Genomic DNA, 25,291 nt, shown 5'->3' on the forward strand with positions numbered 1-25,291 from the left:
CAGCAGCACCTGCACTCAACTGCCAAGAGGCTGTTCATTGGCAGGTAACAGTCAAGGTCAGTGAGGAAATTTGGAAATGTGTATGTCAGACGGAGGAGCTCCGAAGCATCAGCTCACTGTTTTCGCTTCTTCTGTTTGGGTTCTTGTGTTTCCTCTGCGTCCTGTGACTCTGTGGGCTGTAAGGAATAGAAGAAGAAATAGACACTGAAATCTCACCCAGTAAAAGCCCACTGGAACGGGACAGTGTTGAAGGGAATTCAATGAAACACCTTGCAGACCATCTCATGTGGGAAAACATTTCAATAATTAGCTGATTGACTGATGCAATCAGAGAAACAACACAGAGTTGACCTTTGGAGCTGCCAGTTACAGTATGAGATGGAACTTGCCTCCTGACTGTCGTCCTGCTCCTGTAGGGCTGCATCCAGAGTAGCAGCATTGATGCGGAAATCTCTTGAGGTGCTCAGCTTCATGTACTGCATCAGATTCACCTGGACAATAATGTGAAGTGGTGAAATACTGTATGTAAGTAGCCTGGCTGATCAATCTGTACTGACAGTGTTCATGAAGAAAATTGTATTTTGCTAAACAAAAAAAAAACTTTGCAAGTCTTTTTTATGTATTTTGAGAATAATATGTCATAGCTCTCAAGTAATCCAGCTTACACATACCTTTGACTTCTTTGAGAGTGTGATGAGGTATTTCTCATATTGTTCAATGCTGAAGATCAAGTCAGGGATGGCCTTTGTCTCTCGCAGAAGTTTTGCCTACAAAGAGAAAATAAAATAAATAGGATTGTTCTAATCAGCGACATTCATTTCAGTTCCAACAATTATATGAGATAAGTATCCTTACAGAAGCAGCAGCGTTCACTTCAATCCTTTTCTTTTTCTTCTCCCCGCCACTAAATTCTCCACTCTAATAGAGAAAACACAGTTTTTAAAGATGAACAAAACAAATCCAAAACTGAAAAACTAATCAGATCATTGTGGATGTCTTAACTGAGCTGTACCTGTGCATATGTGATGAAGGAGTAGCACTGTGTTGTTAAGTGCGAGCCAGACAGTTTGACCTGCACAGATGGCATAGGAAACATTAAATTAGCTTATGTTAGAAGTACTAGAAGATTTAAATGATGAAACAATACCTCAGACTCACCAGCTTTTCAAAGCGTGTGGGAAGCGTACTGTGCTGAGTGGCACACACCTGGATGTACTAAAACAACACATGGAGATGAGATTAATGTCACACTGGGTAAACTGCGTGAATATTCACAGAGATATCACAGAGTGGACAAATACGCACATATTTGACCAGAGTGGTGAGGATGGTGTATGTGCGACGCAGTACTCTCAGCAGTGTAATGGTGCAGGTGCCAGACAGCAGGGACGTCTGGACCAGCTCATTTAATGCTGTCAAAAGAGTCCCGAGCTGCAGCGCCACCGCTTTCTCTATTGGATCCTGCTCTCCTGCTTCACCTGCACATCGGCAACACATCACAGAAGTCTTTGTACCGTACACTGACAGAGATGCATCCCTTCCCTTATCCCCACTCAACTCTCACCATTAATCCAAGTGAGCAGCAGAGTAAAAGGCTTCTTACCGGAGGAAGATTTATCAAAGGTTGTATGGCTTTTCCTTCTGGCAATCAGCCAGTCCACTTCATCAAGCACTCTGTCAACCTGAGACAGGACCAGCAGCTGGGGAAACAGATTAAAATGATGATGAAGGCCGTGAGCAAGCTTCACAAACTGACTCTGGGATATCTGTGTACACAACAAATCATTGCCTTCCAGTTAGAAAACCAACACTCACTGCTGCGGTTGTAGCAGTCTTCATGTTGACAATGGCAAAATGAGACTGTTTCTCTACCTCCACATCCTGATCACAGAGAAAGAGAGACACAAAAATCACTCCATTCAAAAAGTTACTGTCATCAATTTACTGTCATAAAAGTATTATTAGTATTGTTAAAAAAAAACAAATGTTTACTGCTGATTGCAGATGAAGTATGAGTCACATTTTTGTGAGTCATGATTTTCACTTGAGGATGTGGGATGATATGAGACTATGATCAAAGGTTGGATGTGAACTATGAACAGTGCAGTTGTCAATCGAGGTATCGGGATGCATTTAATATACAGCCCTGAACAGTGATATATGCATATATACATTGCTTGTATCAGCTGATGCCACTCTGTAAGTGTGTGTACCTGATCGATATCCCCCAGCTGACTGTGGATGTCTTGGCAGAGCTCCAGTAACAGGCTTACAGGACTCTTAAAGAGAACATGTAGGTTGAAGAGAAGCGAGAGCAGCCCCTTGGAAAACGCAGGATCCTCTAAAAGGAAAAAGAAATACACCTTAGAACAAACAAACAAACCTCATTGTGCCTAAAACTGATACCAAGTTCAAGTAAACTCACCAAAACTGGTCTCCTTGCAGATTTTCACTGTCCACGTGATCATCTGAACAAACTGTAGATTAAGATGTGTGTTAGTGGAACGAGTACTACTGAGTTTGTTCTGTCAAGTGCATATAAGTGTACACTGACCTGTTTGGAGGAGGGCTTTAGCTGGCGTGAGAGCACGCTCAAGATGCTGACCAGCAGCTGAGCCTCTTTGCTGTTAAATTCCTCCTCTCCTCCACTGATCTGAGTGAATAGCGCTCTCTGTTGACGGCAAAGAAAATTGGATTTTAGTGGTGATGCTCAGATGAGGTGCAATTATCCACTGTCCATGGCATTAGAACAGAACTGTGTGAGAAAGCCAAAGTATCAGGGAAGAAAAATATGAAGCAAAATAAGTATTTTGATTTTAACCTTAAAATGGATGGAGCAGCTGCATCCCTAGAAATTACAAAGTACAACTGCACCTGAAACTGTCTGATGTAAAAGAAGTTCATCTCTGTAACGTTCCCATCATCTGTCTCCGGATCATCCTCTGCGATGTCTGCAAGAAACACAAAATGTGATGAATTCCTTCATAGTATTGGTCAAAATTCCCTACTTTTACAGAAAACTGTGTGTATCGAACCCATGTTGGAGAGGAGCTGGGCCATCTTGTCTGGATAGCGCTGCTGGCAGGTTGTGAAAATCCTGAGCAGACCTTCCAGACACAGCTGAGACAGGCTGGAGCGCTTTTCCTTCTTCCCTGCCTCCTCCACCACGCTGGGGATGTTGGTGTAACGCCACATCAGCACGCTGGGTGGACATTTAGACAGAGATGGATCACTCATTGGTCCGATGGAAGGCAGTTTAACTAAACGCTGTTATTTAGGCCATGGGATTCCAACCTTGTCATGTCACAGAGGAAGCGGAAAGTCCTGTCTGTGTTCTGTCCATCTGGGCCATCTGTGTGTCCAGTGTCCTCCAACTGCTGGATCTTCTGTACAGCTACACTTACTGCATAACGTACAAATTCTCCACTTGAGCGCAGCACCGAGAGAGCCTCCTCTTTGCTCTGAGTACTGTCTCTGAAAGAGAATCCAATTTTGTTTGACTTTTTTATTTTTTTTTACATTTTCCAAGAAAATCCAGTAATTCTCACAATTATATTTAATGATTTAATGTTCTGGTGTTATCAGTGCTACTCTTGATTCAATGCAATAGGGGGGGGGCTTGGTGGGCAAAGGTCGGGCTTGAACCCAGGCCACTGTGGCAAGGACCACGCTCAAACAACACAAGCTGCACCAGGTGAGCCACTGAGGCGTCCCAAGTTTACATAGCATTTCTCCCCTTTAGCTCATCCATTTTGTTTGGTACTTGTAACTGTCAGTGCAGTAATCTCACAGCATTAGTGAACATTTACCTGAAGAGCACAGTGAGGAGAGTTGATACGAAGCTCAACGAGAGTAAACTGCGGGGGGTCTTGTGTGAGGGCACTCGACCTTTTCCAGATTTCTCCTTCAGAATCTCAGACAGCTTGTGGTAGTGGTTAAACAGCTGCATGAGCTCCTCAAAGCGGCTTTTACTGCAACACACAGGGGCATGATTTAAAAATTCAGCACGGTAACGACATTCATGCTACACAACATCCGTACAAAGTGAGGTGGTGGGTTGTTACTTGTAGTTGGCTTTGATGAAGTTGTACTCCATGAGAACTTCATACACTCCCATCACGAGCACTGCATAGATATTATTCTTCAACCCAACACTGGATCCCATGGAGAACTCTGCTGACTTGTCCTTGTCAACACACAGACAGTATACAGCTTAAGATGCACAGCTGATAGACAATTCAACAAGAAAATGTTCATTAATTCGTTCCTGAGATTCAAGACGACAGATTCTCATTTCCTTCCTGCTTACACTTCTCATAAGGTTTCCCATATTTTCTTCAGCCAGACTACTAGTTGTATAATTTAATAATAGTTTATTATTTTATATTTTTGTTATTTTTTTTACAGCATTTTCATTTATTATTATAGCCACAGTGAGAGTAAACTCAGGGAGAAAGAGGGGATCAAACAGTTAATTTTATTAAAATTACAATCCTTCTCCTCTTACTGCTTTGTGCTGGTCACTAAATTAATAAGGAAGACTAATAAAGTGTTATTAAAGCTGATGATGGAATAATTATTCCACATCTAGACCAGAGAGTGTGAGAGTTAAAGACATCATTTTCTACACTGTCAGGAATGCATACCAGTTCAAAGTCCTCCATTTCACTCTTGATCATGCGTCTTGTCATGCTCTCTAGAATTGTCTGTAGTTCAGACTGGTATCCTTCCTCCTCTTCCTCCTCATCGTCGCTGTCGTCAGTGCTGGGGTTGGCTGATCGCCGCATGTTCTGCAGCCACAGCAGGCAATGTATAGTGCAGCTCACCAGATGGGCCTGAGATGGAACAAATGCTATTTATAGCAGACATTACCACGGCAACATTTGCACAGTGAACCAGGAGCACAAAGTCGCAGACATGATGCTGCAGTGCAGACAGAGTACCAGTGGCTCCTGGAGGTAGACTTGGTCTCCGTGAGCTGTGATGCACGCCTCCAGCTTCACCGGGGGCAGGAGGTCTTGTTCAGGCTCATAGTACCGCCTCAGCTAAGGATACAAAAATATGACTTACAGCTTCCACACATATAAATAACATGACAAACAGACCATTATATCTGACAGTTTGCACTTAAATGACACACCTGTGAGAAAAGGGTCTGCATGATGGAGCTTGCAAGCTGGGAGTTGCGGCGGAGAACATCGTAGAATCCCTGAAACGAGCAAGAATTTGCCCTCTCAGCATAGAAATCTGAATCTTGTTTGGACTTGAAAGATGTATTAAAAAAATGCTTTAGGTGGAGTAACAATATTTGCTGCTTCGCTTTTAAGACTATAAGAGATATGTTGGGATAGTATTTAATTCCCAACATTAAAATTAAAAAAACAAATGAACATAGTTTATAAAAGTAATCTCTAACCTCATAAAGCATAAGGCGCACATCAGCCTGCTGGCTCAGGCAGCGACGCAGGCTGCTCAGGATCTCCAGACAGAACGCTTCATTGGCAGCAGAGTTGTAACGAGAATGAACGTCCACTTGGACCTATTCAGGGGTTCAGACAGACAGTTAACATTCGATAGATCATTCTTAAAATTGCACCTATTTTCACAGCTGTTTTCCAGCACCCTTGTTGCACATATGCATATATGTGAAGACCACATATACACAGTCTAACTGTACCTGACTGGAGGAGATTGTCTGGCTACACTGGCTCGACGCCAAGCTGCCCAACACTTTGAAGTTCTTCAGCAGCAACAAGAAACCAGTCACTGCAGACTTCCTGCCGTCCAGTTGGCTGGTAGAAAGTTATTTAGAGGGGAGAAAAGTTATCTTTATTTCAGCTGTTAAACTGCCTTTCTTTTTAATTACTATTAAGATATCAAATGCATTAACCAAAGCATGATTAATTAATTATAAAATAAACCTCATCTGATTAAGAGCACAGGAGTACACACCTTGAAAACATGGCCTTGCGGAGAACTAGAATCAAAGCGTCTTTCAAGGACATACTGACTTTGAGCAGAGGCTGGAGATTAAACAGAGAAAAAAAACGATTAAGTAAAGGAACAGATACTTGTACAATGTGTTTGCGTGTGTTTTAGGTACCTGGACAGCTTTCAGTAGACCCTGAACAGTGGCTAAGGGCAAGTATGACAGGTGGTCAAATGTCTCTGTGACCTTGGAGGATGACTCCAGGAGGATCATGGGAGCAGAGATCACAATGTCAGAGAAAAGGTCTGATGATATAGAAAAAAAATAAAAATAAATGTTGTTAAAATCTAGTCTCTAACCAGACAAATTAGACACTGGTGTGTATCTGAAATCAGGGACCAACGTCTGAAGGTTGTAATTACCTAAATAATGATTGACAGGGGAAGCGGTCTTTGTAACCAGCCGATTCAAGACCTGCTCCAGTATCTCGCCTCTGATAGGCTCGTGCATCTGCCGCAGAAGAACACACATCCTCCAGTCGATATCAGTCGTTTACATAGTGATAATTCTATAAAACAGAAACCAAATGTTACCTTAAAGCCCTGGAGGAGCACCTGACCTCCCAGCTTACATGCCTGCTGATTCGGGGTCCTGGCTACCGTAGCAGACCCCTCTGTAGTCTTGCCAAATGGTCCTGGCTTGGGTCCAAATGTGTCCATGAGGAAGAAGCCCAACTGCACCAGCCCCTGGGTCACATGATCCCACCCAAACACGCTGCACAGGTGGAAGAGTAGTGTCCATATGAAAAAATTAAAAACAAATCTATTTCATTTATTTTATTGTGAAGGATGTGTTTTTCTAATTGCGTTTTATACTAACATAAGCACATGCCTAGTTTTTATGTTAAAAGTTTGAAATAGATTAATAAATACTTTCATGTTCTGACCTGTTCTTGACCGTGTCCAGTATCATCTCAGCCACACTGCAGTGCCCAGGCAGGAGGTCCTGCAGGAACTTTGACCCCTGCTGCAGCTGCTCATCCTTGAAGCTCTTGATGATTGCCCCCTTCAAAAGGTCAAACACCTACCCAGACCGGGGAAAGGAGAAAGAAAAATTAGCAAACAATGCAATAAGACTCAAATGACTATAGGAAAAATAATTTTGATTTCTCACCTGCTCTTCATAGCGCTGGATACGTGCCACTGAGAGCAACAGGGCAACACTGAAAGGACACAGGTCGCCATAGGACGTCTGGAGGAATGGTAAGAATTATAGCATACCCAACAGTACATATTTATTCAAAATCTCAAAAATAATTTCAGACAAATAAGTCATAAATAACCTTAAAGCTCTTCAGGAATTCTCTCCCGAGTTCATGGTCTAGTCGTATAGCAAAAACTATGTGGAGGATGGCAGTGCCCTCCACGTGCCTCAACTGGTCCTGTGGAATGGACTGAACCTCTAGATCCAGGCTCCTGATGAACAAATAGTGAAATATAACATTCAGTAAATGGAATGTAGGCAGTAAGATTCAGAGTAAATCTGTCACTTGCAGCGTTATGAGAGACTCACTCTCCATGTTTCTGCTCTTCTTCCTGGCAAACATCTTGCTCCTTAAAATAACCAATGATTCCATCCAGGACCTGTTTTTTACAACCCTAACAGACAGCACAGGGCAGACTTTACATATTTAAAACAAAGCAGAAGATATTTTTACCTGTACATAAACACACAGACACACGCACACACACACACCTTTGCAGACAGAAGCAGCAGTTGGTAAACCAGCGGTGGAATCTCCTGCAGATCCAGTTTGGTGAACATCCGCAGTACTTTCTCCATCAGGAACTGCAGCTCCTCCGATGACAGGGGCACATCCCTACAATGAGGCGGACACAAAAAACTGCTGACTAGTTGCATGGCGTACTCTTTCTGAGAGGTGGCACAAGAAACAAATAATAGCAGATGTAACATTGTGATATCATTGCGAAACATCGTAAAAGATGAGAGCACTGCAATAAACTCTTATCGTTCTGAAAGAAAATTAATAGTTAGATGGTCAGTGGTGTTACCTGAACATGGTCGTCAGGTGAATAACACACTGTGGATCCCATCTGCATGAAAAAAATGAGTGAATCAATTAATAACAATGATTTGAGTTTAAAACGACAACAATATAGACAGCAAAATACTGTCAACAACTCCCTTGCACATGTAAATACAGTTTCAAATCTGCACCGTCCTCACCTGCTTGAGCAGAGGCTGTTGATCAGCTGCTTCTTGTATTCCTCACCACTGAGTTCTCCTAAAGTTAAGTTACAAGCAACCATTCATCATCTTTTAAAAAGGTCCACCTTGTAGATAAAATGACTAGGCAAGATATTGTTATATTTGTAAAATAATAAATAACAAAGTTACTGTGGCTAGTAATTTGCACTTACCTTTGCCATAAGACAAGGCTTCACAGGCTGCAAGGGCAGTAAGCACTGTAGGAAATAGCTCCAGGGATTTCCCATTGCCCATTTTTCCCACCTTAATGGCTTCAACAAAAAGAGACGCCAGTTGTGCAAGAGAGGATCCAGACAGTGTATGAGTCTGTGTATAACATTTAAAAGGCAAACTGGAATTAGACAGAAACTATTTCAGTTAAGTCTGTGGCATACATTACATACAGCATGAACAAAGGAAAGGGAAAAGATGTGTCCAATCCAATCAATGTCAAAACTGATGGACAGAACAAGATGCTATGAAAATTCTTTTGGTAAAAAAAACAGTAAAAGGGAATTGAGACTGTTTTTATGATTGTTTTTAATGATTAGGTCTGTAATAGTCTCTACATTTTGGAATTAGGCTGATGTAGTGAATCAATCCATGTTTCTCATCCTTGTATCCTAATAACTTTAGGAGAGCTCAAAATAGCATTTAACATTGATGGGTTATTTGATTGCTGACTCAAAACCCATACATTTATTGGCCAATACAACCACAATCCTGGCAGAGGCAAGAAGTTACTTAACCTTATATGCTTGTCATTACTTGTCGCTGCCCTTTGACTGAAGAAGCATTATTATGCATATATGCTATATAAATGAATACTCTAGAAAAGTATCATCATCAAGCTTTTTTTTTTTTTACCTCAAGCATCAGCAGTCCAATGATATCAGACACCACCTCAGTCTGAAGGTTCCCAGACTCACACAAGGGGATGCAGTGTTGATAAACAAGAAGTCTGCGGTTCGATCCTTCAGTGGAACTGGAAGGAGAACCTGAACAACGAAGCATATTTTTTGGGGTGGGAGTCTCATTTTTGCATTTATTTTCCAGTCAGTGGAGAGGGACGGGAAAGGAGGGGATGACATGCAGCAATTAGCCCGGGATGGATTCAAACCCGTTTAAAATATCCTTGTGATAGGAGTCAAGCGTGATATTGAACTTGATGCAGTTCATACTAACATTACTGATGCATCTGAAGATAGATGTGGCAATATAAACGTAACAGTTGTGTTGGTGTCAAATTACTCACATAACAACAGTACCTGTATGACAATGTATAGCCCACTTACCTTCAAATATGCCTTTAATCATGGCACTAACGTTCTTGCCCTTTAATGCGTTGTTGGTAATCACAGTGATTAGCTAGAAAGCACATAGTGGAGAGGTAAGTATTTCTGACTGGATTTTTGGACAGTGCCACTGTTTTCTCAAGGAGAATTGAGATAAAACTGGTCATTTGCAATAACAACCTGGTCATTCTTGAGAGAGGACAGGTACTTCTGAAGTTCGGCGGTACTGTCTCCTCCTGACAGTAAGAGGATTTTATCAATTTCTCCCTTCATGATCGACCTGCAAACGGACAAAAGTGGGTGGTAAACGCAGAAAGAAATTCCCGTTTGTTGTCAACCTCGGCAGGGCTAAACTTGATCAACGTAGTGCACGAATGGAAGGTTTGCAGCCAATTTAATTTAGTCACTTAGTCCGTGAAAAGGTCAAATCAAGCATTCTGTGTCTTTGGTAACGCTTTCATAATAGTAGATGAACTTCCCGCCAGTGGACACTTCCTGTTTTGCTTTGTGGTTGCCACATTCGACACAAAGTGTCCCACAATCACAGCATTTGATCATGTCTGTTACATTCCACTGTAATACACACAATACAATTTAATACATTAAAATACATACAATGGCATGACATATGTTGTTGTATAACGTGAAGTCATTTAACAATACGCTATATACGTTTAAGTACCAGACTGTTTAGTGTTTTTTTACAAACCTCTTCACAAGCCACAAAGATAAGCGTAGTTCTTTGCTGGGTTGCCAGGTCTGGTAATTTTAAATGAGTTTGGGTTGCTTGATCCAGACCATCCATTCCCTTGAAAATCACAGTTTTGGACTTTTTTGTTTTAATTGTTGAGCTTGCCTGTGTTGACTCTTTCTCTTTCTTGACGGATTGATCAAATATAAGCACGTATTGGTTACTACTGTAACGATAATCAATAATCTTTAATTTTGGGTTTTAAGAGGGTAAGTAGACTATAATTTGTCTACGCTCGGACAGTGTTTAATAATTACTGTAAATTAGTCAGCTAACGCCAAATATGAATGTGTTTTCTTAACACTGTAACATTCATTCAGTATGAAACAACGTATATATACGCTCTAGAAAATCGTATGGTCAACCTTTAAATTAACAATGTTCCTCTCGTAATGTAAGTCGGGCCAGTGGCGCAATGGATAACGCGTCTGACTACGGATCAGAAGATTCTAGGTTCGACTCCTGGCTGGCTCGAATTTTTCCTCTTGAGAAAAACCCAAAATTCAACAATTAATGTATATTTTATTCAATTTCATAAATGTAAAACTGTGCGCTGTGACTTTTTAAAGTTAACGAAATATGCTATGGGATCGAGACTCCAGCACATGCTGTGACTAATGGTTTGACCAAATTTTACCAGGTGAGGTGTGCTCCACAGACAGCCCAACACTACTGGGCACTTTTCTGCTATCAAACTAAACTCGTGAAATACTCTGAGATCAATATTTTCGCAAAATGTGGCAGCAGGATTAACAATGATTCCCCGATTCCGGGCTCTTTTAAAAATTGAAAAATCAGACGATTTTCTGTGGACAGAGGACAGGACGTGTCTAGCGGCTGGGAGCTGAGAAAATTTGTTTTGGAATTTGAACTAACTATGTTTTGTAGAGAATTATTATTCTAACACTGAAGTACTGTTTGCAACGGATTTACTTTACTTTGCCATGAAGATTTTAAATACAAAAACATATGATCGGCTTGTAAAATATGATGCACTGTTACAGATTCATCTAGCAAGCAGCATATGAGTCGACAAAATTATTTCGACCTAGTTACAGTCTGATATTGCTATTTTTATTCAAATAAATTATCTAAATACTTCCCACTACTTATTGATCCTCAGTTAGTCATCGGATCACTGGATTTGATCCAGTGTTCATGCAACATATAGTTTTAATGTAACGAGAATAAAAAAAATAATCCTCTCTAATTTTTATTTATGTTTCTTTTGCCTCAGTTTGTGGACTTCTTATCCTGCTCTGAAATTGATTACTTGTGACTTAATATCTTGCTGGATGTCAAGCATAGATCCTCTTCATACACCTGCGTAATAATAACACGCTGTACATGACTTCTGGTAGGACGTAGAGGAGGAAGGAAAGTCACTACGCTCTATACGTGCACCGATGTGACGTCGGAAGATGTTTCTGCTCATGCTCGCAAGGACAGGAGGAGATCAGAACAGACTGCAGCTGATAGATGTGTTGTAGTGATGTAATGTTGCCTGTTTGGTGACTACGGATGGCTGTTTGTGCCAGGCTCTGCGGAGTGGGTCAGTCGCGAAGGTGCCGGAGGCGACAGCGGCATAATCAGCAGGATCAGGGCAGCGATTCCGACATGGACGAGGAAGAAGGGGAGCGGATCGTGGGCAAGAGGCAAGGCGACGTCTGCGGCGGCGGAGGCCCGGAGAGTGGCGTCGCCACTGCAGGGCCGAGTGACGCTTGTGAATATGGCAGCGGTCATCATGTCAACAGAGGAGGCTCGCTGAACCGCACGAGCACGGGACCTCCGCACCCGCAAACCTTAGCGGAACTACCCCCGGAGCTTTTAGTAGAAATATTCTCCTTGCTCCCCGGAACAGCGCTACCAAATGTGGCCCTCATCTGCAAGAAATTCAGACAAATCCTCAGTACTGAAACCATCTGGAGAAGGCGGTGCATTGAAGGTAAATTATCTCTACTGCATGCAGAGATAATTGAAACATCAACGGCTTAGATGGCTAAACGCAGCGTTGATTCGCATATTATGTGTTATGTGTTATGGGATTCCTACTTGTAGACAGGTTGTTTGTGTGAGACTCGGTGCACAACAGCGCTGGCTCCTCGGAAATGCTTCCCTTAAAAGCATTTCTATCGATCAGGACGGGAACCATGATGAAAATGAAAGCAGTCGCTGCGTCCTTAGTCACTGCTGTAACAAAAAAGAGCAAGGCCTCTCAATGTTTTTAGGCGGATTATAGCCATTCTGTGTGTAGCTGATAAGGCTGCTGATGCAGGGCCGACCTCAGCCTTTTGGGGGGACATGAGCATTATTGTGAACACCACACCACCACCAATGTCCCACCACTTTATAATCAGGAAACTACACTATGGCAAGGTTGGACAAATACTGTATGTCTCCAAAGTTATGTTAAAATTTAAAGATACACTTCCCGATTCCCTCCCAGCTCAATGCTCATGTTATGAGAGACCATGTCATGCTGGGCTGCTGAAGCAATTAGTCAATTAGGCAGCCAACTTTTTGAAAATGGTGGAAAATAAAACCCTTTATTATCTTACATCATGTAATATAAATTGTGATGTAATACACTTTTAGGTAAATCAAATGAGACATTCTTAATGTATAACATAACCAAAAAGATCTAATATTGCTACATATTGCTATATGTATATATATATTGTTCTATTACCCAGTGCGACTTCATTAATCCAATAGAGATACCAAACATTTTCTCCCTGCTGCTTAAATTGGTTGTGATCTGAGGAATGTTGTGTCCTTAAAAGTTACTAGCATACCAGGCAAGCTAAATAAGGTACTTACATTGGGAAAGGAACAATTAGTAGAAATTTAATGGGGACTACAACGACTTCTACTACTACTGCTAATAAGAAACTGTCAAAAACAAGACGTGATCTAATGCTGCAAAATACTGCAGTATACACACATCCAATCCTATTAATGACATGAATTTTCATTTTCTTTTCTTTTTTTGGGGGGGGGGGGTTGTTCTGCTTAGTTCACTTGTGGCTCAGGCAGGGTTGTGTTTAATAAACCTTGTGAATCACTGTGTAGCACACATGATCAGATCATGACCTTGTCTGCTGACTGGAGTTTAAGTTTGGACTTACTGCTGTAATGTATAACACCACAGTTCACATTATGAATTGGATAAATATGGAGCTTATCGACTGCACTGTTTAAAAACCTGACTTGCTGTATACCCATTTCCCTTACTATTAATACTGTATGGATACTTTGCGTGCGTAGCCCTAATAAATTTGAATTTAATGTTAATTTCCCTCATGTGTTTTCTCTCTGCAGAGTTTGGTATGAAGGAGGATCTGAGGAAGATGGAAGTGGGAGGTGTATCTAGCCGAGAGCTCTATGTTAAACGTGAGTTTGGCTGCCACTTAAACACCTCTAATGTCAAAGATCAGTTGATCCAATGAAGTATTTGGTTCCTTCCTACTCCATCACATCATTCAGCGTTTGCACCCTTAAGTGTCCCTAATGTCGACTGTGATTGGATGCAAATGGGAAGCATTGATATGAGTGTGGATTCTCTGTTCCACTAAGACTTTTGATGGTGCAACTTTTTCTTTCATGTATTGTTCCCCATTTGTTCCTCATTTGTTTATCAGCAGAGATATGGAGCTTATATTGCATTTTGAAAAAACAGCTGCCTCAAAACATACCAGGCAAAGTCGCAGCACCTGTTAGATTATGTTGGCCCATTTCTCAATTCATTGGCGTGCTGTGTTAGACTGAGCCCGCCATGGTCCGTGGTTGCTCTACACATGCCTGTGTTGTGCCTGTCCAGGTGTCAACCCACGGGTGAAGTCTGGGCGCTTTGTGAAGCTCCTCCCTGACTACAAGCACATGGACTATAGAGATGTGTACACACACTGTATGTACACGGCCATCAATGCAGATGGTTGCAGCATGAGGGGTTGTGTGTGTGTGTGTGTGTGTGTGTGTGTGTGTTTGCGCGCACTTGTGGAGGGGGGGACTCTTAACGATTGTTGCAGCAGTGTTATGCACCCTGTGTGAACATTGAACGTGGTGATAATTCTCTGCAGTGTTTGCTTTCATATTAAGCGTTAACTGGGAGGCTGGATAACTTGGTGTGCCGTGTGTGTGTTGTTTAGAAACTTGGCTGACAGGAACATGAGCAGTTTACACTTTCTTCTTTTTGAGTTTATATCTTATTGACTCTATCCTGACAGACACTAAACAAAAAGTTCAGTTTGTGGATTGTTACATCTTCTCTTGTGTTTCTAACCTTGCACAGTGCAGCTTCTAGTAGAGCATGGCTGTATCACTGCAAAAACTGACTATTATGGTGCAATGTTGTGCTTTTGTGTTGCAGTGCTTCACCCATACAGACATATTTTGGGTTTATGGCAGCCTGATATAGGCCCTTATGGCGGATTGCTCAATGTTGTGGTGAGTCATATTTCTCAATCAAGAAATTTGCATTAAGATGAGGAAAAATGACTTACAGTTTACAGTTTGTTTCACAAAAAGTCAAATGCTTATCATTTATGGTGCAGCAATATTCAGCAGCTATTGCTTTGGAAGCCTAACTTAATTTAGGATAATGTCAATGGCTGATAAATTATTAAAAGTGCTTCTCATTCAGGTGGATGGGTTATTCATCATTGGCTGGATGTATTTGCCACCTCATGACCCCCGTGTGGAGGATCCAATGAGAAGACGGCCGCTCTTCCGTATCCACATGTGGGAGACCAAAAAGGCCTCTGTGGAGTGTATGTACGGACACAAGGGCCCCCACAAAGGAGACATACAGGTAAGGGGTTCCACAGCACCGACGCGTCTCTGTACACCAAAGAAATGAGCACAACCAAATTTTGAGTATATTTTCTTGAAGCACATTCTTCTTTAATTTGAAGTTAGTAGCCATTAAAAGTAGGCCGTCCTCTAATATGTGTCATATTCTGTTATTTTTAGACCGTCAAGAAGGATGAATTTTCAACTAAATGTAACCAGACGGATCATCACCGCATGCCAGGAGGCAGACAGGAGGTGGGTCAAATCAGGGATCTGTTACCACCTGACAGACCTACCTACTGACCCGCTGATGACCCATTTGGAATTATTCACTCATCGTCATCCCTTAGCATTCAATGATCACTTTCATGTAAACAACGTGCAATATTAAACCTCATGTAAATACACTGATGATATTTAAAAAATATATATTTTTCTCTTTACTGTAACTACAAATTTTCTTCCATGTTCCATGTATAGCTTAAAACCTACCCTTACTAACTTAACTTAACTTAACTTAACTTAACTTAACTTAACTGATTATAGTTTTAAAGCCTGTATGCCTTGATAATGTCAAACTTTTTGTCAGACTGTCACCAGGGTTCTATAACTTGTGTGTGTGTGTGTGTGTGTGTGTGTGTGTGTGTGTGTGTGTGTGTGTGTGTGTGTGTGGGTGTGTTTGTAGGAGTTCAGGACATGGCTGGAGGAAGAATGGGGTCGGACACTGGAAGAAATCTTCCATGAGCACATGCAGGAACTCATCCTGATGAAGTTCATTTATACCAGTCAATATGAGTATGGGTCTTTTCCTCTGGTCACACTGAAATCAAATGTCAATTAGTTGCATCCCCTCAGTAGCTCAAATGGGTTAAACAATAAAGACAAGTATAGCTTTTTATCTGAAGAGATGGTTCTGATTTCTCGTGTGGATGAATGTACTGTATAACCTATCCACCTGGTAAAGCTGTGGCTTTCATATGCTTTCTTTTGACAGTAACTGCTTGACATACCGGAGGATCTATCTTCCTCCTACATTGCCCTCGGACCTGCTGCAGCCAGGCCTCTTTAAAGGCACCTATGGCAGTCACGGCTTGGAGATTGTCATGCTCAGTTTCCACGGGACGTCTGCAAGAGCCACCAAGCTCACTGTAAGTTAGTGAATAATCATTACCAGAGTCTGTTCTTGTCTTAAAAAGAAACTCTCCTCATGGCAGAGTTTTGTGTTCATACTGGCCCTGCAGTATAAAGTCATCGCAGGTTCCCGGTGAATTATTATATAATATAATATAATATATATATTAATTATTATAATAACATCCTGTAAATGTCCTACAGGTCCTCCTCCATCTCTCCAACAACAAACTATTCAGCCAAAATTCCTGATGTAATCATCACTCAAGCTTTTAACAGGCGTTCATACACACAAAGTGCCTTTGAATGTAACATTTTCACATTTTTGACATAGTAGATGAAACATTAACCCACCAAATTTCTCTGCTAGTGGTGCAAACTGTAATTGTACTCCTTCCTGCAGGGAGACCCCAACGTTCCTGCAGGGCAACTCACTTTGGATGTTGACCTGAGCCGGCCCGTGGTCCTCCCAGACTTGGAGCACCAGCGCAAAATAGAGGAACTGTCTCGGCTTGTACTGGGGGTACACGAGGAAGTGCAGAGGGAAGTTGAACAACGGGCTAAGGACAGCTCTGCCACAGTCAATGGTGCAGCAGAGGGGGCCTGTGGTGGTGCCAGCGGAGCGGAAGGGATGGACATAGACCATGGTGCCTGCTCAGACAGCTGTGAGCCTGGCCCCAGCAGCAGCAGCAGCAGCAGCAGTCCTCCTGAGGCCCAGCCATTCGTCCTGCCCCTGGGGGTTATGGCTCGTAACGAAGTGTACCCTCGCACCTGCAGGAAATGGTAAGAACTCAGCTAAAACGACATGAAAACGCCTATTGTATAAATTCCACAGGTGGACTGATGCCTGTAGATTCCTTCGCCACAGTAACAGTGGTGTTAGACACGGTGCGCCTATTGTTCTTAAGCTGTTGTAAATCACGTCATTGTTAAAAGTTCATGGCCAACAGGCTGAAATAATATCAGCCACTAAAGAATTAGTCATATGATGAATGCTGGCTGAGCAGCAAGAATTATAGCTTTATAGCCAAAGATGTTTAATTGAGCATATAAAAAGGTCAATTAATTAAACTGCGTATGGCGCAGAATAGACAGATGGTTGAGAGTGCCTGCTCTGGTGCATCAAAGCCAGGAGAAATATTTGACCAGTCACAGGCATTAGTTTGGAGCTCACTGATGGACAGACCTCAAAACAAAAGCAGCTGCTACAAGCAACCTGCAAGAGAAATATAACTGCAGATTTTTTATTTTATTTTGTTGCATGTTAAGGTGTCATTATTATTATCACCTACGCACTGAAGGAAACATTTCCAATAAGATTGTTGACTATAAATTAAAAATGTATTATTTTTGTCCTAATCTGTTCAATACATAATATTTATTAATACAGAAGGAGATTGCTATAAAACCTTATTCAAAATAATCTAACAATTATTACAAGTTATTGATAATTAAAATAAATACTTCAATAATAACATTACCAGTCATTATTTTCTACAGTAACTGTTTGTGAGAACCAAGTCAATAAACAATTGAAATGGTCATCCATCAAAATATTGATTAATTGACAAATTGATATTCCTCCATTTCAGCTTCTATGGGACAGGCCTGATCGCTGGGCATGGCTTCACAAGTCCAGAGCGCACCCCGGGGCTTTTTGTGCTGTTTGATGAGGACCGTTTTGGTTTCATCTGGCTGGAGTTGAAGTCTTTCAGTCTGTACAGTCGCCTGACGGACCATCTAGCCCACGCTCACGCCCCAAACATGGAGCGATTTGAGGCCATGCTGCGCAACATGCAGTCCTGGACATCCTGATGCACCAAGCTTTAAGTCTCCTTCCACAATACAATGCATAACAAAAACCATTACACACGAATCACCTCTGTCCTCCGCCGGCAACAATAGTATCATGATAGATCATGACCTTAACTCTTGAGGGTTCTGTCTGTATGTGTTTCACAAACATTGGGTTTTACTGTCTAATTAAGCTAGCTATATCACCCTGACCTAGCACTCCCGCACTCCTGTTCCCAGACAAGCACTTTTAAAAGGTCTCATGAGGCAATGTTTATCACCTCACCTCTGTAGAACCTTAATCCTCCAGTGCAGCATGATAACAAGTCGCAAGTTCTTAATTTATTTATTTATTACCCGCAGGAGAAAAAGGTATGATATTTCATACCGCTTATTATGGATCAAACTGTATGTGCCTCTGATTCGAAAACCATGTCTGTACTCGGTAGTGCTTGAAGAAGGTGTCCAATGTATTCTGCTATATAGTATTATAATAATGTCAGTGCCCAACATATTATAACTGCATGCTGCGTTTTATTTAGATCTTATCATACGATACACTCATAATCATTATCTGATCATGATGTTTTTCTTTCATGAAGCAGCATGCCTTACTTTTTATTTTCTATTAATTTATTATTATTATTACTATTATTATTATTATTTTTGCTTTTGAGACATCAGAATTTAGAAAAATACAGCATCTCAGGTGTTTTTCTCTTTGCCACAAGTCAGTTAAAACCAGGACGAAAGTATTTATGTGTATAACAAAAATGTATGACGTTACATTCATTTTTTTAATTTGTCCAATAGAAATACTGAGTGGGTTTTACAACCGGGCAATTTTCTAAACATTGGCGAGAGACGACTTGCTGTCTTATCATGCACCGTAGCTTCATAAGCCAGTGTTAGGCAGACTGATATGTTTTTGTCCTTTGAACTTTAGCGATATCTTTTTCAGTGATATGCTTTGGCTCATGGTCTTACATCAAACATACTTTTAATCTCACAACACCACCACAAAATATTATGTAAGTTGGAAAGATGTATTGCAATAGAATAGCATAATCTATACATAAACTGGATTTAATCAAAGTATCAAAATTATACAGTTTATGTGCTTATATAATTATGGTCTGAAACAGAAACTTGTCTTACCTTTGAAATGTATTGCATTTGTTGTGTTTAAATGGCTGTCACAGTGTTTGCCTGGCTTCATGCCTGCAAAGTTATTCCCTCCACTTTTCCAATTTATTTCAAACCTGAGACCAGGCTTGCTGAACATTACACAAACTAACAGCTCAAAGTGCATCTCCAAGTACCAAGTAAGTGTCTGTATGTCTCATTATGGCCTGATGGTGATGCCCAGTAGCTTTCTTACTCCAAGTGCACTTGTCTGGGCAAAATAGTGAATCATTCAAAACCACTGGCCAGCACTTTTATATCAGACTGCAGCTTTACTAAAAATTGCAAAAAAAAAAAAAAAAAAGATTGCTGAAGCAACATTTGATTTATTTTGTCACATTAAATTAATTTCCTTTCAATTTTAGTACATTTGTTTTATACATTCTCTTGTCTGTAAGCCCTCTGTACCCAGCTATTTGAATGATTTGCCTTTGAAAAGTCTTGCTTTGTACTATTTTCAATGCCATACACCTGATTTTGTGAAAAACAAACTAAGTTTGACCTATTGAACTGCTCACATTGGACTTCAGGGAGCTTTTCAGCTTAAGCGCTCTTCTCAGTAATAAAAATAAAAAACTGAAAAGAACCTATTTGTTAAATCTGTTTATTTTTTCTGTTGTTTGTATGTGTATCACACTGCTGTCATGCAAGAAAGCCATTCACAACTCTTACCCACTATGATTATCTTTAGTGCCACAGTTGAATTTTGGTGACATAATAGTTTGTAGTACTTTGCTCAACAGAACTATATTACACAACCCCTGTGATAAACTAAGCCCAAAATAGCAAACCAACAAACCACTGTTGTTAGTGTGAACTATTATCTCAAATAATCCATGTTAACCCTTTCACATCAATTGTCAGTGTATGTGTGTGTCAGGGATACAAACAACCAGATACCTTCAAAAGATTTTTATTTTGTATCAGAATCCAGATCACACAGTACATGTATCCCATGACTTAAGATGCCTTTCTACTACATATTTCCTTTGGGGCATTTAGATCTTATAGTAGTACTCCCTATTAGAAGTGATTTGCTCTAGATTCAAATTGATGTTCAATGTACAGTGACTATAAAACAAACTAAGCTAACTTTAACTTTGAACTCAATACTGCTGCCACACAAACATTTTAAGTTCAACTTTGAAATTTTAAAATCTTAGGGTTTCAGGTTAAATTTTGAAAGGATCTCCTTTTTAAATTTCATATAATGTATGGTACTTTGTAAAGGTTACAGTAAGTACTGCTGGATTTTTATTTGTTTCTCAGTGTCTTACAGCAAGTCTAATGCTTTACTGGCAGACTTGTTGGTGGTTCATGATGAAATCAATTTTTAAAAAACTGATTGAGCTGACTTTTCTACAATTCGCTGTGCTCCATTTTCTCCTTATGTTCTTGGATCTTCTCTGGGAGGGTCTGAGTCAGGAAGACAAACCGCCCCTTCTTCAGGTGATGACCAGGTACCTGTTCCTTTAAATCAATTGCCAGGTAGTCTTCTTCTGCTCCATACTTTGGCCAGTGAACAAGGCCTTCCCTGTTAGGAGACCTACTCACACACACACACACACACACACACACACACAATATTAACAAGATTGTCTTATCTCCATGTATATGACAAATTACTGTACAATGAGGAGTAGTTCCTACCCTGTGCGAGCAAAGTTGCCCCAGTAGCTCATCATGGTTTTGCTAAAATGCATCTCCTCTTCAGGGCATGTATCTAAAATAATGATAATCTGGTAAGACACTTTGCACTCCAGGAAGCCCACATATCTGGTGATCTATTGATGCAGCAATTCTTATATTACACTTACCAGGTAATGTCACATGGGTCGTTGTAAAACAGAATCCGAGTACTGCAATGATTTCATCTCCATGGTCACTCCCAACAAAGCTTGGCCTTTTTGCCTGCAGGATTTTGGGAGGATGCTGGTACTCATACAGATATACAGGGGCACCTGCATCTGGTAACAGACAAATGGGTGTTATATTGTGTTTATGAAAGTGTGGGACAATAAATATCAAATAAAGGTTCTCAATTAGATTTGCATAATCATGTATAAAGAATTACCTCTGTGGGCATTAGCACTCTTAATGGCTGGAATGGTAAATAACAAATCACCAATTATCTCAGTCAACCCATTTCTATTTTTCACACGATCTTCGCCGGTTCCAATATATTCATGTGTCATCAGATCTATGATGAACGGCTTGAGAAAATGAGGGACACATCTGTCAGAGAAGCTTGAGCATGATAAGGAAGGGCAATACTGTAATGTCAGGCAGCGTGTGTCTTACATCATTTTGAAACATTAACAGCATGTTCGTGACATGCTCCCGATCAATCCCCTCTGTCCAGTTTGGAGGAGCAAAGAACTAAGAGAAGATGAAGCTACAATTAACATTTCAGACACACAGAAGCAAAACAAGACAATTTAAATTTCATGGGCTGATTTGGAATACGGTGAGCTCTTGAATCACACAAATTTCAGTAACAATTCAGCATTTTGCACTTACATTAGTAAGTAACCAGCCCCCTTCATCATTATTAACGCCGGTCATGAATGGTATAGTGAGAAATTCATGATTATTGTACAGTTCATTCACAGGTTTTGTCAGGAAGTGTCCATCGACATTTATGGGATATCTAACTTTTTCATCCTTGAGAGAATAAAAAGTATAAAAGAAACAGTTACAGTTACATGAAATCCAAACATTTCACAGAAATCTTGCAGAAGACATTAAGACATTACAGGCTTGTGTTCAACTAATCCTTTCAAGTCAGTCTACATCAGCTTTGTATACAGCATCTCACCTCCCCAATTTTCAAAATAGTTTCAAAATCAAGGGTTTTCATGCAATGGGCGATCTTCTCTGAGCTTTCCAGGCTACAGCCAGACACATTTGCTATCATCTGAGGACAGGAATATAAGGGATCCATCACAACAGTTTAGAAATACAATGATGGTCTCAATATTGTGCACTGAAGAATGTTTACACCCAAAAGTAGGCACATTGATAATTGACCTGCGTCACTGGTAGAGGATCATCCAATACAAGTAAATCCATTGCAGCAGTGCCACTCTCAGCAATGGCATGGTGGATCAGGCCATTAGACAACGGTGAGAGAAGCTGTTAATTAAAGCGAGAGAAGAAATGACAGGTTCTGTGGACAGTAGTAACTTTGCAGTGACATAACTGTGCGATGCAACAAAAAAAAAAAAAAAAAAACAGAGTTTATTGAAAGGAACCTTCTCTCCAGGTTGATTCTTACCAGTAGGGATACACTCACTCCACCAGCAGACTCCCCGAATATCGTAACTAAATCTGGGTCTCCACCAAAGTTGTGAATGTGCTGCTGGATCCACCTCAGAGCTTCTACCTGGTCCAGCATTCCAAAGTTCCCGGACATGTGCTCATCTCCAGTGCTGGATAGAACATACAATTATCGTCTACCAGGCTGCGTTCACACCAGCTGGTAAAAGTGACCCAATTTTGAATTTTTGTTCAAATGCGGTACAGGCCAAAAGTGACAGAACATAAATAATAATTGTATATTCTGTGCTTAGTAACTTGAGTGTTTTTTACCTGAGAAAGCCCAGAAGTCCCAAGCGGTACTGGATCAAAACCACAACCACATCTTGGTGAGCAGCCAGGGCGGAGCCATCATACAAAGAGGCTGAACCTATAGAAAATCCTCCACCATGGATCCAGACCATGACCTTTTAAAGTAAAGAAAGACCCTTATTTTTTCCATGAAGTAGAAACAACATTTTTACTTTATTCTAATTGAGCTCACCTCATAAGAATTTCAATCAAACTACACCAACACAAACAGCCTTCAATCTGACTAAATCCTGAAACTGATGGTGACAAAACAGGACTGGATATTTTGAGGTAATCCCATTCCAGTCTGGTTCTGAATATAGGCATCATTATTCAAACTGCCATTAGGAATACTTTAAAAGCAATCAAACCAACTTCTGCAGCTGAACCTCTGTAACTGAGCAGCATTACTCCAAACGGAGATTACTTACTGGAAGCTTGGCATCAAGAGCTCTGTTTGACGGAGTGTAGATGTTGAGGTAAAGACAGTCTTCTGAAATGTCTGGAATATCTGTCACGATGGCGCCAAGTTTATCAAGGAGATCTATTGTCACCTGTCTAGGCTGAACACACCTAAAAATAAGGTTTTTTTTAAATCATTAAGTATTGGACATGATTCCTACAACTGTTGTGTGCAAGCACGATTCTGGATGGATGCCTTACATGGGCGGCTGCTTGGTCGCGTCTCTCACTCCTTCCCATCCCTCTACAGGCTGAGGTGCAGCCAGTCTCAGAGCAGGGCCTATGGGTGGCTTGGCAAATGGGACACCCAGGTAGGCATAGACTCCAGTCTCCTTCTCCTTTACACTCACATACCCACCTCTCAGGCTCCCGAGCTTTGTGTGGACTTCAGGTGCTGTCAGGATATTAGGACTGAGTGAGAATCACAATGTGACATCTCACAATTTATCAGTTCAAGTACCTGGGGAAAAATATGTGTTATAGCTAAGTAACAAATATAACTCCTCCAAATATGACATATTTGATTGTTTTGCGGTTTGTGTTTACACAATCAGGTGCAACTGACAAATTAACTAGTCTTAGAAAATACAATAACTTTCCATTTGATTTTAGCCACAAGATATATTTTCCCATCTCCAATTTTGCCATACTGTCTGTGTAACTAGTTCAAATTCATGTAACTGACTAGGACTGGAATAAATAGTTCAATAATCAGTTAGTTGATCAGCAATAAACTAATCAACAACAATTTTCATTGTTTCAGTCATTAATTAAGGAAAACTGCCAAACAAGCAATTTGAAGATGTCATCTTGGTCTCTGGAACAGTTTCCTTCATGATTACATTTTTTAGTATTTGGAAATGAAATTGTATACAATTAATGATTAACCAAAAATACTGACAGATAAGAAAATAAATATTGCAATAATAGAAAAAACAATGAATAATTGTTCGTTGCAACTCTATTATGGTAGCAAAACTAGTTTTCAACTAAATCTAAAAATTAAACTAAAATCAAGTTAAACCGGAAAACGCTCACCCATTCAAACTTTTTACTGTTCAGGTTACAGAGCTACACCTTGATTCAACTTTGACACACTGAATGCAGTTTTATATGCAATGGAGTGTGTGTGTGTGTGTGTGTGTGTGTGTGTGTGTGTGTGTGTGTGTGTGTGGTATGTGCGTGTTTTTTGTGCGTGTGTGTGTGTGTGTGTGTGTGTGCGTGTGGACAACAGAAATGATTGCTAAAGCTAAAAAAGAACAAGATTACGAAAGAGGAAAAAGATATTCTGTAAGCGAATGCTCAATTGTGATAATTTTACACCCACATGTTTGAACACACACAGTCATTCCCATAAAGCCAGCATTTAAATGGCTTATCCTGAATAATTAACTTAATTTTTCACCTTTGGACACAGCATATCGCCAGCAAGTAGGTGTAAGGTAACGCCGATTAGTAATGTGGAATATAAAGCCCAGCAGACCGTGTTTCACAGTAATATTAGAACAGCTAAGGGGCGTTGTTAATCACAGCACGGAGCAACAACAAGGGATTCAGTCCTATGAAAAACACATTCAAACAATACTGCAGCTAGAGTATGTTATTCAGATAATGCAGTCAGATCTAAAAGCAACACTTTCTACTTGTTATCGCTGTGCAAAGAACTTAGTTTTCTCCAACTTACCAAGTGGGTCTACAGCAACGCTGAGACATAAAACAGACATTAGACAGAAGACAGTTTGCTTTGCACAGAACTTCATGGTGGTCGTCTTGCCTCCTCCTCGCACTCTGCTGGTTTCTGAAAAGAAGACGCGCCAATAGAAAATCCTTCCTACTATGAAGGGCTCTCTTTATATCCTTGACCCGGATAGTACTGAAATTGCCTGCAAGATAGGCACGTGACTCAGCAGCCCTTATTCTTGCAGCAACAGGTGATCGACAGACGTCCCACCCCGCTCACCATAGCACAAAGCATTTTCCCATCAAGAGTTTGTGTCATCTGCCTCTGACAAGCTAAAACATGATATTGGATTAATCTGTCTATATTCTACACTAACAGAGAACACACATGTTACT

At 40.7% G+C, this 25,291-nt stretch overlaps 3 protein-coding genes and 1 non-coding gene across 6 annotated transcripts; 2 read left to right on the top strand and 2 right to left on the bottom strand.

Annotated features, from left to right (window-relative positions):
* Positions 1-91: 91 nt before the first annotated feature.
* fanci (Fanconi anemia complementation group I) lies at positions 92-10,049 on the bottom strand. Of its 2 annotated transcripts, XM_022754198.1 has the most exons (37): positions 9,673-10,049; positions 9,493-9,565; positions 9,065-9,195; positions 8,371-8,524; positions 8,177-8,234; positions 8,002-8,043; positions 7,685-7,808; positions 7,502-7,587; positions 7,272-7,404; positions 7,103-7,180; positions 6,876-7,012; positions 6,523-6,703; positions 6,352-6,439; positions 6,104-6,234; positions 5,953-6,023; positions 5,678-5,792; positions 5,417-5,539; positions 5,141-5,209; positions 4,944-5,045; positions 4,647-4,835; positions 4,065-4,186; positions 3,810-3,971; positions 3,295-3,474; positions 3,036-3,202; positions 2,875-2,951; positions 2,555-2,671; positions 2,426-2,477; positions 2,214-2,341; positions 1,816-1,881; positions 1,604-1,700; positions 1,306-1,478; positions 1,159-1,215; positions 1,013-1,072; positions 856-918; positions 672-767; positions 390-491; positions 92-176 (listed from the first exon to the last, which is right to left on the bottom strand). In XM_022754198.1, the coding sequence occupies exons 1-37, from the start codon at positions 9,763-9,765 to the stop codon at positions 114-116; spliced, it is 3,960 nt and encodes a 1,319-aa protein (XP_022609919.1). In that variant the 5' UTR covers positions 9,766-10,049; the 3' UTR covers positions 92-113. The 2 variants fall into 2 exon arrangements, with proteins under 2 accessions (XP_022609919.1, XP_022609918.1); XM_022754197.1 differs by lacking the exon at positions 92-176 and having other exon boundaries at positions 280-491.
* A 595-nt stretch (positions 10,050-10,644) lies between these two features.
* trnar-acg lies at positions 10,645-10,717 on the top strand. Its single transcript has one exon. It is a non-coding gene; the product is annotated as a tRNA-Arg (tRNA).
* Positions 10,718-11,596: 879 nt separating this feature from the next.
* Positions 11,597-19,448, top strand: fbxo31 (F-box protein 31). Of its 2 annotated transcripts, XM_022754345.1 has the most exons (10): positions 11,597-12,188; positions 13,565-13,636; positions 14,064-14,150; positions 14,613-14,689; positions 14,886-15,053; positions 15,215-15,289; positions 15,720-15,829; positions 16,029-16,182; positions 16,569-16,948; positions 17,758-19,448. In XM_022754345.1, the coding sequence occupies exons 1-10, from the start codon at positions 11,765-11,767 to the stop codon at positions 17,978-17,980; spliced, it is 1,770 nt and encodes a 589-aa protein (XP_022610066.1). In that variant the 5' UTR covers positions 11,597-11,764; the 3' UTR covers positions 17,981-19,448. The 2 variants fall into 2 exon arrangements, with proteins under 2 accessions (XP_022610066.1, XP_022610067.1); XM_022754346.1 differs by lacking the exon at positions 14,064-14,150.
* A 593-nt stretch (positions 19,449-20,041) lies between these two features.
* LOC111228462 (fatty acyl-CoA hydrolase precursor, medium chain-like) lies at positions 20,042-25,111 on the bottom strand. Its single transcript, XM_022754348.1, has 13 exons — positions 24,900-25,111; positions 23,417-23,609; positions 23,185-23,326; positions 22,736-22,869; positions 22,422-22,575; positions 22,175-22,279; positions 21,963-22,061; positions 21,665-21,808; positions 21,446-21,523; positions 21,219-21,357; positions 20,962-21,111; positions 20,795-20,867; positions 20,042-20,690 (listed from the first exon to the last, which is right to left on the bottom strand). Exons 1-13 carry the CDS (start codon positions 24,973-24,975, stop codon positions 20,504-20,506), a joined length of 1,674 nt encoding a protein of 557 aa, XP_022610069.1. The 5' UTR covers positions 24,976-25,111; the 3' UTR covers positions 20,042-20,503.
* Between the last annotated feature and the right edge of the window lie 180 nt (positions 25,112-25,291).

Source organism: Seriola dumerili, unplaced genomic scaffold (assembly GCF_002260705.1).
Source record: "Seriola dumerili isolate Sdu_G_001 unplaced genomic scaffold, Sdu_1.0 BDQW01000219.1, whole genome shotgun sequence".
NCBI lineage: Eukaryota > Metazoa > Chordata > Actinopteri > Carangiformes > Carangidae > Seriola > Seriola dumerili.

Bases quoted from the DNA above. Each gene is read 5' to 3' on its own strand.
- LOC111228462 (XM_022754348.1), bottom strand. From the start codon at position 24,975: ATGAAGTTCTGTGCAAAGCAAACTGTCTTCTGTCTAATGTCTGTTTTA. The intron at 22,576-22,735 runs GTAAAAAACACT...TGTTCTATCCAG, and splicing joins GGACTTCTGGGCTTTCTCAG to CACTGGAGATGAGCACATGT. The intron at 21,112-21,218 runs GTAATTCTTTAT...GTCTGTTACCAG, and splicing joins GAGTGCTAATGCCCACAGAG to ATGCAGGTGCCCCTGTATAT.
- fbxo31 (XM_022754345.1), top strand. From the start codon at position 11,765: ATGGCTGTTTGTGCCAGGCTCTGCGGAGTGGGTCAGTCGCGAAGGTGC. The intron at 12,189-13,564 runs GTAAATTATCTC...TTCTCTCTGCAG, and splicing joins GAGAAGGCGGTGCATTGAAG to AGTTTGGTATGAAGGAGGAT. The intron at 13,637-14,063 runs GTGAGTTTGGCT...GTGCCTGTCCAG, and splicing joins CCGAGAGCTCTATGTTAAAC to GTGTCAACCCACGGGTGAAG.
- fanci (XM_022754197.1), bottom strand. From the start codon at position 9,765: ATGAAGGGAGAAATTGATAAAATCCTCTTACTGTCAGGAGGAGACAGT. The intron at 6,024-6,103 runs GTACCTAAAACA...TTTAATCTCCAG, and splicing joins GTCTACTGAAAGCTGTCCAG to CCTCTGCTCAAAGTCAGTAT. The intron at 492-671 runs GTATGTGTAAGC...ATTATTGTCCAG, and splicing joins CACTCTCAAAGAAGTCAAAG to GTGAATCTGATGCAGTACAT.